This window comes from Ruditapes philippinarum, unplaced genomic scaffold, assembly GCF_026571515.1.
Source record: "Ruditapes philippinarum isolate M1 unplaced genomic scaffold, ASM2657151v2 ctg9621_1_1_1_1, whole genome shotgun sequence".
NCBI classification, from domain to species: Eukaryota; Metazoa; Mollusca; class Bivalvia; order Venerida; family Veneridae; genus Ruditapes; species Ruditapes philippinarum.
The window spans coordinates 46,055-57,946 of record NW_026856262.1 but is presented as its reverse complement, the minus strand read 5'-3'; the positions used below and the strand labels follow the sequence as shown (position 1 = coordinate 57,946).

Sequence of the window (11,892 nt, the reverse complement as noted above, 5' to 3'; positions counted from 1 at the left end):
TTGAAAAACCATAACTCCTTTGCAATTTTTTTTAGTTATTGCCCATTGTTTTCATACTTAATTCTTATCTGCTCAGGGGTCAATATAAAAAAGTATTTGATATCAACTCGAAACTTCATAATTCATACTTAATTCTTATCTGCTCAGGGGCCAATATAAAAAAGTATTTGATATCAACTCGAAACTTCATAGATGTATAGATGGTAAAGAGTAGGAATTTATGCTCAAGAACTATTATTTTCTTTTCCATGTTTTTTTAGTTACTGTGTTCTGTAATTTCTGGCTTCTTTTTTTTTTTTGAAAAAAAAAAAAAAAAATGAGTTCTTCCTATAGTCACGGCATTGTTGCCATTGCCGTTCCAGTTCCGATCGGAAACTTAAACATTCATCATGACTTTCCTATTACTAAATAGATTTTCTTCAAACTTGGACATACAAGACATTCAAGTAAACAAGGCTAAACTTGATCTTAACTCTTAAATAACTTTGAAGGTGAAAATACTGAATTTTGCTAAAATTGGCTTTTTTCAGTTTATAAATGAATGACTTGTCATCAAACTTGGACACACCCTTTGGTTCAAGTAGACCAGACTGAGCTTGACCTTGGCTCGTAGATGGCCTTGAGCTTCAAGATAATATTTTTGAATTTTGCTATAATTGTCATAACTTCGTTATTTATGGACCAATTTGATTTATACTTTGACAAAAGAACACTTATGGCAAATCCGATAGCTGTGACCCTGAACTTGATAAGACCTTGACCGTTAAGGTCAAATTATTGAATTTTTTTAAATTGCTATAACTTTATTAATGGATAGATTTTATTTATTCTTAAAACTAAAATAAAAACTTATTAAATACAAAACTGGCATACATGGACAAAACCACATGCAAGACCAACCCATTATATTGAGTAATTAAAAACTGACCTTTGAATGATGTTCTTCCTCTTATATTAAAAAAAGTCTAGTGTGGCTCCCGCTTGAGGTAGCTCATATTATGCTTCATATTTGTCCAGTAATATGATATAACTTTGCAGACAAAGTGAGGTGCAAGGGGCAAATTAGGCATGACAGTGGCAGTTCTAGTTTCACATTGAAAATCATTAATCTTGAACATTGGCATAATTATTCATGATTTTAATTACTCAATAAGCTTTAGCAACACATTTGTTTCCATTGTTTATTATATAATACACGTATTTCAATTTTCCGTGCATACAACCTTTACATATTTCTTTATATAACACATAACAAACAAACAAACTACATACAAAAGCATGCCTTAATGATGAAATAGAAATTAATATCAGTGCTTTCAGTTACATGATAATACATTATGATAATACATAATATAAAATATTATTAAACTACTAAGTACTAAGTTAATGTAATATAGCTTGATATAAAATTGCTTTATAAAATTTTTCTTGAACTCGTTTAACAAAATCCTGTATGACAACTCATGTATCCTATATGTATCATGTTTTTACCAACTTTGTTTTCATTTTACAGGTGAATGTCACTGCAAAAGTTGTTAACAAGCAGGACACTGTCAAATGTTCGCAACAAAAAATTTGAGAAGACAGGTTTTGTGATAGCAGACAGAGCTCCTGCAGTAGAACTCACTTTATGGGGACCACCAGAACAGATTTTAGTATCAGCTTCATACAAATTTGAGAACGTAACAGTCAAGGCATTTGAGACAAAAAAACTGACAACAACAATGAACACAAGAATTACAAAAGCATAAATCTCACAGATGTTGTTGAAAAACTGCCAACAAGCAATTGGGTTAGAGTGAAAGGACACATATCAGGAGCTGAAATTGAAACAGTCCAGAAGTGCTCCTTTTGCCATGACTTGGTTGTCATAAACCAAGAATTGCAAAGTGTTAAAAGTGGAAATTGCAACAAACGACAACTAGTTACTTCTGTAATCAAGCAAAAGAAATGTGAAATAGCTCTCAAGACTGACGATAAATTACAAACATGCAAAATTCCGGAAGAACTACTTACGATCTATACTCTTGGTATAGAAAATGATGAAGATAAAGAACTGTATTTATTAACACACTGCCATGTAGAAGTAACTCTGCTAAAAAACACAGTCAAAAGCATAACTGAACTTTTGTAAACAAACTACAAACAGAAAAAAATATTAAATGAGATATATCCTTCAAAAAACAGTATTTCTTTGGTATCGTTTTCAGACAAAGTATTAATGGTTTCTTTTCTAATAATATTTTCATGCCACCATAGTATCTGCAATGCGCTTGCATCTAGCGATTCACTAGACCTCTACCAAGTTTAATAAATCATGGCCCCAGAGTCAAAATAGGTCCTGCCTCAAAGGTCTTCTGATTTTACACAAGACTTATATAGGAAATCTTAAAGAATCTCTTACAAACTATAAAGCCTAGAGTTAATTTGGTGTGTAGCATCCCCAATTAGACCTCTACAATGTCTGTTCAAATCATGGACCCAAAATCAAATTTGGCGCTGCACAGAGGTATTTTGCTTTTACATAGACTTCAGGAAAAAGTATAAAATTCTTGACAGAAACTGTAATACCTAGTGCCTAAAGATTTGATTTATGGCATTGTCTAATTGACATGTATTATGCTTGTTCAAATATTACAGCCATCAGGTTAATATTGGTCCCTTTCTAGAGGTCACTTCATTTTACATTGACTTGTATAAGAAACCCTTTTAAAATCTTGTAAAAAAACTGCAAATCCTAGAGCTTAGTACTTTCATGTAGTATCCCAATTAAACCTGTACCATGATTGTTGTCCTAAGATTAATATTTAGCAAATAATAAACTACTTTCGTGTTATACAAAGATGTGTCATTGCATTTTTCACAAATGCAGTATTGTTCTTATCATTAATATGATAATTTACTTTTTTGCTTCATTGTATAACTCTTTTTATTGGGGCAACTAAATTTTAGAATTTAGGTGATTTAAATCACAAGTAGTTGATAGTGAGACATAATCACTAGTCTGGATTACCTGCCCTTTGTCTAAACAAAGAGTCAGGCACAAACCAAATAATGGCGGCGGCGATGGAAACGGTAAGTTTAAGAGCAAATAGCAAAAGGTGGTTCATTGTGATAGTATTGACTTTCTGGTCAATATCAATGGTGTAGTTTTCATTCGTGTAAAGTGTTCTTATGGAGCTATTACTTATGATCAGATTTTACATTCCTTTCCTGACAAGTTGAATATTATTCGGACAAATTTACACATAGTGTAATTTCGGACAATATATATTTAATTGATAACTTTTATCTTCATATATCCTTATCGTGGCTTGTGACAGCATCTTACTGTACTGAAGTAGATAATTACTGTACATTGTGCGTAAATTATGTCCTTGCATATTATAAATGCATTATCAGTGATCATGTTTCTTTAAGAATAAAATACATTTTAGGTAAATTCTAACAAATATCCAATATACATTGAACTTCTTAAAAAAAATATTCTGAAAACCTAGGTATCGAGCTGAAATCTGAGAATTTCAACACCCATCAATATTGAATAATTAAACATAATTTTATTCAATTTCAGATGGATCACAACTACATTAGAGCCCAAAATAGGCTGCCTGGTTTCCAGGTAATAGAAATGCGATCTGGACCGGACCACTCCTATGTCAGACACAAAGACTCTACCCCTCAGAAACGGGGAAGTAAACGAAACTTATCGACTCCAACAGGAAAGACACCTAAACATGAAAATAAACGGATTGAACTGGTAAATTATTTTTCTTTTACTACTACCTTCTATTTTATTAATTAATATATATACTTGATACAGATACATATATATTATATTGATATGGATATGGATTTGGTTAATAAGTTTAACTCAAATAGTTTTTATAACTTTGAGTTATTCTTTTATTCAAGACAAGACCATGCTCCTTTATGTTTTACAGAATCTTATAAACCATAAAATTTCAATATTTACATTGAATACTTGTTAAATGTACATGTCGTATTTTATATAAACCTAGGATGAACGAATCAAGCATAATAGATGGTCGGCTGATGAGAAGTCTTTCTTGAGGGAATACAGCCAGGCGTCAACAAGAGGAGAATCTGAAAATAGTTTCTGGAACAATTGTGCGACAGCCATGAACAAGAAGTTTGGTGGAAAAAACAGAACAGGTAAACAATGTTTTGAAGCTTTGCTAACATTAGTCTGGTCCTATTAAATCTGATTTTTCTAGGCTCTATTTTTCTTCAGCTATATTATAAATACATTATGGACCATGCTCATAAACTTGCTTGGCATGACTATTGTCAACATATACAGTACAGCTAATACTCAAGTATTTTAAAGGCCATAATATAATCTGTTGTATTTTACTAGGTGTTGCTTTTTATGCTTTGCAAGTTATTTGTGATATACATGTATAGCCCCCTCTCATGCACAAGAATCAGATTTTTTAAAGGTTTTCCCAGACTCCTAAATTGCAAGTGTTTCCCGATTGTGTACTTGTGTTATTTGCTTCAAAGGAAAATCTTGTAAGATGGCAGCTTGGCGGTTGAGCCTTACCAGTACATCTAGCAACACAGCATGTACCTCTTCAGCTGCTGAAGATTTTGGAGATTTTACACAGCTGCCGGAGACAAACGGTTGTGATGTGGGAACACAGACTGAGTGGTCTTTCAATAGAAAGAATAGGCAAGAATATTCTTATCTCAAAATTCATTATTCTGTTCATAACAAAATACATCATTAAAATTTGACACACATTATCTAATAACTGATCATCAGTATGTGATCTTCTATTGCCTTGTTTTACAAATTGTTGATAACATATTTGGTTGGTTATATTATGTGTAATAACTTAAATCCTGAATATTTGTATTTATACTTTCTGTGTTTGACAGAGGCATATAGTTTAAAAGAGCTTCTTTGGATATTTGTGAAAATGAATTGTACTTTTAAAAATACTTGTCATAGAATTTAAAATGTGTCGATGCAATGTCTTGGTATTGTTAAAGAACATAACTGCCCGGATGATATTGTGTAAAAATGTACAAGCTCCTTAAAAGTTAAATAACGTTTTTTTCCAGGACAAGCAAGCAAGATTGGATATTCTTTGAGCCACGAAAATATCTGCAGGGGGTAAGTTTGATGTACAGATGCGCTTTAAACCCCCATTCAGTAATGCTAGTTAGAAAAAGTTTTTAAAAGTCTAGCACTTAGCCATCACACAAATAATCTTGTGAAGTATAAATTAATTGAACTTTAACTTGACAAAGTTCAGTACATCAATAATGATGTTTTTATGCCTCTAGTCGAAGACATTGTTTTTGTCCTTGACTTTCAAAGAACCTTGACCTTGATAGAAAAATATGAGCAAAATCGACTTTGGCTTGTAACTGCTTGGGGCATTGTGTTTCACAAACACATCTTGTTCTATATAAAGTTTATTTTATTAACGATTATTACCTACATGTATGTTGAGAAGTTTTGCAACCTTGAATGTTATAAGCTTTCGAGACAAACTGAGAAAAACAGAAGGAGCATGGTACTTTGAGGACCACTCTTATTGCTTTTGTAAAAAAACAAAACAAAAATTTCATGTTGCTTTAAACTACCATTTGATATTGATAATGGTCATTTCAGACAAAGAGCAAGTGTGCTGAGACGTTAAATACTGCTGCACTGAGACGTCTAAGGACCTATTCAGAGCTAAAGGAAGAGGACATACATGAGATCATAAAAAAATTATGTGAGTATTATTTTAATTTAATTAACAAATAATAATATTAAAATATAATACTAAGCCGAATACAAATTATGCAGTGATATATTTATACCCCCACAAACAAAAGTTTGAGGGGGGTATATTGGAGACATCACGTCAGTCGGTTGGTTAGTCGGGCGGGCTGTTGGTCCGTCCGCGTATATACGAACATTCTTGTGGCGCAAACTACTTCCACATTTCTTGAGTGATTCATTTGAAACTTGGAATGTTATCACACTGATGTGCAGATATGCAATCAATCCAGGTTGGCATAGTTATGTGCTCTTGAACTTAGCCAAATTTTGTGAAACTGCTTATAACTTCCATCTTGGCTGTGTATACTGTGACAAATGTGCGTTGTGGGGGTATTAATCATCATTAGTGATAGTTCTTGTTATAATTTATATCGACTGAAGTCAATTCTTTTTTGGTATCACAGCATAATTATTTTAAAGATAAGGAGTAAAAAATGGGATAATAAATTGACATTATTGATTAGAAAATGTTAGAAATCTCTAGCTTTCATTGACATTTGCAGTGCACAAGAACTGTAACTCTACTTTGTTCTGTTTTAAATTCTTCTTCTTTGAGCATAACTTTGTCAACTTCTATGCAATGTCAGGGGACACATCTGTTTCAAAGAAACATGTCGAGTCGATTTAAAAAAGAGCTTTTTTAGCTATTTTAATTGGATATTTACGCAAATACTCAGCTGATCTGTAAACTCGAGTTATTACTGAAATAAAAGATTAATATAGTTAAGGTGTCAGATGTGCATTTCATTGCTGTATTAAACAACATTTTCCAGGTTCCAGCTCTTCACATGAAGTTGCAGCCCACCTGTTGTCGTCACCCTTGCGAGGAAGTATTATTGTGGAACTTCTGAATGAAATTGAATTTGCAGCAAAAGAATGCTGCAACAAGGAAAGTGTTTTGGCCCAAAAGGAATTCTGTGACTTGACTGATTTTAACTGGCATGAACTCATTGGTGAACTTCTTGAACAACAACCATTGCTAGCTGATGTTCTCTTGGCAGTGTCACTACCAACATCAAAAATAGGGAATACCAACAGTGTTCATAAACTTATACCGGTTTTATCAACTGTGTTTGGAATGCTGATGAAAACCAGATACCAAGAGCTGTCTTTAGTTCAGAAGATCATTGCAATGACTTTGGCTAATGAACAGACAAGCCAAAAAGTAAATTGTGTTACAAGTATGTTTTGTTGCCTTCAGACATTGTGTTAAGAGCCCAATGCAACAAACTATTGACTAATCAAAAAACTGGATTGAATAAACTAGAAAAAAATGTCTCTTAAATGGACATTCCCCTTTATCTGGTATAAATCAGTGAAGTATTTAATAAGATACGTCTTAAAACATTGGATTTGTTTTTATTTTTAAAACTCCAACGTATCAGAAAAAGTTAAGTGGCATAGTACCAAAATAATTAAAGTTTGTGAATTTGGGCATTCAAATGTTAAGAATTCTGTTCATGTTCATTGCACATGTTTTATCTATGGAAACTTTATTATTATTGTTTTAAGTTATTGCATTGTATATTTTTTTATTATGCATTTGACTATGCAGATGTTGTTTTTAATTTGTTTTCAAGTTGGTGTTTAGGGTTGTATTACAGAAATGTTCATGATTTTTATGCTCCCCAAAAAATTTCGGGGGAGCATATAGTTGCCGGGTTGTCCGTCCGTCAGTCAGTCAGTCCGTCCGCTCTTACAATTCCTGTTTATGTGTCTACATGCTAGTACAGGACAGCTTTATGTGACTTTCTGGATTTATGTGCCTAGCCACATAACCCCAATTTGTAATAGGTATAAAATGGTTCTATGTGTCTTTAGAAATGGTATAAGAAAAAAGACACATTATTTGACGGAAAAAAATGTCCGTCCTAACGGACATCCGTACTGTCCTTTTTCAGTGTTGTCTCCCTTTAATCGCTGTTCGTCACGGTATATTTGCCTCTAGATGGTTCCGTGTAATATTGTAAGCGGAACAAAAATAGTAATTACAAGTGGGGAACCAATATACGAGCACCTGCCAGATAATCGCGCATGCGCTAAAAGTTCATCTGACCATGTGCGCAAGGTGAGTTAGTCAAATTACTTATGTGTTTAATATGTTTAATAACTTTATTATCTACGTCTATCGATTTTATTTTTATAAATAAGATACATAAAGAACGTGTCTTTTCTCTAATGATGTGTTGTTGCAGACATGAAAGTAATATGTAGACACATTTGTAAAATGGCGGACGTGTTGACTGACCTGATAGTGTTAATTTGTATTTTACTATTTTTAATCCTCTGCACACTGATTTTGATATTTGTTAAGATGGTATTAGTGATTAACTTGTGGACTAATCTGTTTCTGTCATGGTCACGGGATTTTCAGTAAGGTAAAAGGTGTGTATTTGCAATTGATAATTTGTCTTCGTACCGGTTGTCTTCGTACTTATACAAACAATGCACCGTGTCTTCGTGCTTACAAATAATGCACCGGTATGCATTATGTACTTAGTCTGATGTTTGTTGTGAATTTGATGGACTCTTACTCATAATCTTATTGTATGTAAACATTTAATTTAGCGATTTTTATTTTAAGATGATTGAAATTTTTAATGAGTTTTTTTTTTACAAATTTTCTACTTTGAACACAAATTCAGGGTATAACTGAATACTGAAAGCAACATTTACCGGACACTACTGGAAACAAATTAAATGTTACCGAAAACTTATCATATTTCATTCATTTAGTTACTTTTATGCACTTCTTTTTAGCCCAAAGATATGTAAAATCCTGTGTTATTTCTACAGCTAATGGATACGTTTATATATATATATATCTACATGTGTAAATTTATCCGATTTTTTTAAAATAAGTTATTAAGTAACTTATTAATAAGTTCATTGTTTGCAATCTTAATACTTATTCATTAAATTATCCATGGTTTATTTATAAATTTAAATGGTAAATGAAACTGTGTTATTGATTTTTTTTTCTTCCCTTGTGTACACCAGCGTCTGGTAATTTTCCATGACGTGTGTATGACCTTTACACCTTAAGACTACATGTGTTAATCACCTAACATGATGTTTATCAGTTAAAAATTAATTGAAATCAAAAGGTTCCAATATCTTTATTTTGGAGAAATTAAGCTTGCAGCTGTGAAAACATCATTGCTCATTTCATGGATTTAATTGGATTATGATAAGAGATAAGTGTCTATATTTTTTGTTATTGAAAGGAAATGCTCGCTGTGAATACACTCTAGAATAAGATTAACTAGACACCAACATCAATGATAATGTAGTGATATCTTTCATTTAATTTTCAGTACTATGGATATCCATTTGTTCTGGTGTAGATTACCTGGGTTACCTAGAAAAATGAAATGGCCAGTAAAAGTGAAAGAATGGCATGATGACAAAGCACTTGTCTACTGTAGGTCTGATGATGCATTGTAAGTTTTTTTCATTATTCTTCAATTAATGATTATGTATTCATCTTTCTAGTAAGCTATCACATATATTAAACCTACTCTTTCAACTTGCTTTTCACAATTATTAACTGATGGCACATATCACATTCAACTTGATATATGAAGATGAGGAGTCAGAGCCTTGATAACGTTACTGTCTGCATGTAGCATTTTTTTTTACATGGAAGTATTTTTGTTTCAGTTCCAACACACTTGTGAATATTATTCGTAATTTATTTGTAGCTTTAGTATTACGAAGGATCATATGGTATCTTTTCCTGGGCCATTTGAAACATTACAAAACATAGGCATTGGTATAGTACCAGTTGTTAGCTACAGTACGCACATCGCATAACTTCCCAACGCACACCCTACCCCGCGATTTTGCTCAAGCGTGTTCACCATATTTTGAACCCCCAAGAAAGGGTTTTCACAGTGATAAGCGGCCTCGAACATGGTGGTCACGGACACGATGTGTTGAGGTGTTCATTCGCAGTGATTTCACTGTGTTCTTTTTCTGTAAAAATCAACTCACCTGCCATTCCAGTGTAATTTAAAAAAAATAATAAAAATCCATTTAAAAAACCTATTTTTAATGCTGCCTGATGGATCCGATTTTGACAAACATTGATTAAAAAAACGAAGACAAATACACAACACAAACTATTTTGACACGCACTAAAATAATTGAACTAATAATAATCCGATGAAAATATTTTCTTCTTTTCACTTGATGTTTACGTGAGCAATTATTAAAGACATGTATAATCTTTTCTTCACAAAAATGATCGGCGAATGTCAAAGTTAGCAACCTCTTTGATTTCGGTTGAGTTAAGTCGCAGCGTCTAAACAATTCCTTTGAAGTGTCGGTTATAGGCACCTGTAAAAAGGTCAACTTGTCTATTTATTAGAATCTACATGAATTTATATTTTCAGTTGTGTTGTGCATACAATTTAACATTTTCATATATAATTTGCTTGGCACAAGTTTGATTAAATAAATAGAAATTTATGCTAGTGTTTTAAAAATTGTGCATTTTAGCAGTATGGAATTCAGACAATCTTGAGGGATAACTCATTTATTTTATTGTTAATAACTATGTAGACTGTCAAAAGTTGATGGATTAAATCTTTATAAATCAGAAAGGTAATTTTAATACCCATTTATATCAAATTCTGAAGACTATTTTGTTTGTCCGCAACATATTTACACAAAAACGCGCATTCTCATCCATATTCGGGTAGCTGAATTAACCCGTTTTAGGGGATTTTCGAAAAATTATTTTACATGATTAAAAAGATCATTAGTCAAGACTTGTTGTTTTGTATTATTTGAGCCTTCACAAGTCTGCCATACAAAAATTAGAATAGAAAAACGCGATATTCACACATTTTCTTTAGCTTCCCAGCGTTTGTTTTGGCTTGGAACAATTACAGTATTATGAATTAAATAAATGTGCGAAAACAAGGTAATATCTAAACATAACTTAACCTTTTTTGTGCTTCAAAGCTGATGAAACCACAGTGGAAATATTATGAAAAATATTTGTTGTTGTTAAAAAATATCGAATGAACACCGAGAATCATCGTGTGGGGACACCATGAACCACTGTGTGCACACTTCAGTGTCCTCTAAGATATCTGATCGTATCCGTGACACTGTGATTGAACATGCTCAATAAATTTTTGTTGCAGTGTTCGCATGGAAAAGGGAAGTTAACGCGATGCGCATACTGTATTACTGCTTTGTTTCAAACCTTTACTTTTTATTGTTCTCATTGCAGTTAAATGTAAGAAAGTTCTAAAATAGCTTTTGTTATAGTTACAAACCTGGGTTGTCACTAGGTATTTTTCTTGGAAGGCTTATTTTGAATTAAAAGTTATATATTTAATTAGGGGTGTGCAATATATCGCAATATATCAGTTATCGCAATATATTCTCTAACAATATAATATTGCAATATGATTTTAAAATATTGCAATATTTCAATTGCATTGTTAGAATGATGTCTAAAACATGGTTGAATATAAGCATTTAAAGAAAGAAAGGAAAAAAATCTTGCAAAAAAAAAAAAAATGTTTACTTAGCTCATTTCCGGTCTTGTTACGGGATTTGTTTACTTAATTTGTTTTTTATTTTACTTAAAAACAAGTTAGACCTTAGTCACATAAGGGGACACAAACATAAAACAGGAATAGCTTATTTAGTGTTCAAATATTTCATTTCCATGATTTCTCTATGGTCACAATATATTGCAGTATTTATTAAAATATCGCAATATATCACAATACCATTTTGTCTGGCAATACTCAGGCCTATATTTAATAACATAGAATAAAGAATGTTTCCTTGTTTCGTGGCAGTCGTTTTGGCATCCAGCCTCCTATTGACAACCCCGAGTTAACTGTTATAATTGCTTGATTCAATGCATGAAAAATGTTCTGAATTATGCATTCCTGTACAGATATTTTAAAATGCAGATGCCTACTGTATTAATTAATTTTTATTGATGTCATGTAAAGCAAAAGGTTGTTTAAAGTGAGCTTACTGCTATTGCCATGTACATTATGTGTCATTAAGGTGTTGCTTTAAAAGCAAATACAGGCTTAATTGAAACCAAACTTGAA

General features: G+C 32.2%; 1 protein-coding gene across 1 annotated transcript; it reads left to right on the top strand.

The window, feature by feature from the left end:
- Window positions 1–2,787: 2,787 nt before the first annotated feature.
- On the top strand, window positions 2,788–7,016 carry LOC132746022 (uncharacterized). Its single transcript, XM_060735068.1, has 7 exons — window positions 2,788–3,075; window positions 3,575–3,760; window positions 4,023–4,176; window positions 4,528–4,696; window positions 5,092–5,143; window positions 5,648–5,753; window positions 6,577–7,016. The coding sequence occupies exons 1-7, from the start codon at window positions 3,055–3,057 to the stop codon at window positions 7,014–7,016; spliced, it is 1,128 nt and encodes a 375-aa protein (XP_060591051.1). The 5' UTR covers window positions 2,788–3,054.
- Window positions 7,017–11,892: the final 4,876 nt, after the last annotated feature.

Excerpts from the sequence above, each read along its gene's own strand:
- LOC132746022 (XM_060735068.1), top strand. The coding sequence starts at position 3,055 with ATGGCGGCGGCGATGGAAACG. Across the intron at positions 4,697-5,091 it reads TCTTTCAATAGAAAGAATAG|GACAAGCAAGCAAGATTGGA; the intron begins GCAAGAATATTC and ends GTTTTTTTCCAG. Across the intron at positions 5,144-5,647 it reads CACGAAAATATCTGCAGGGG|ACAAAGAGCAAGTGTGCTGA; the intron begins GTAAGTTTGATG and ends TGGTCATTTCAG.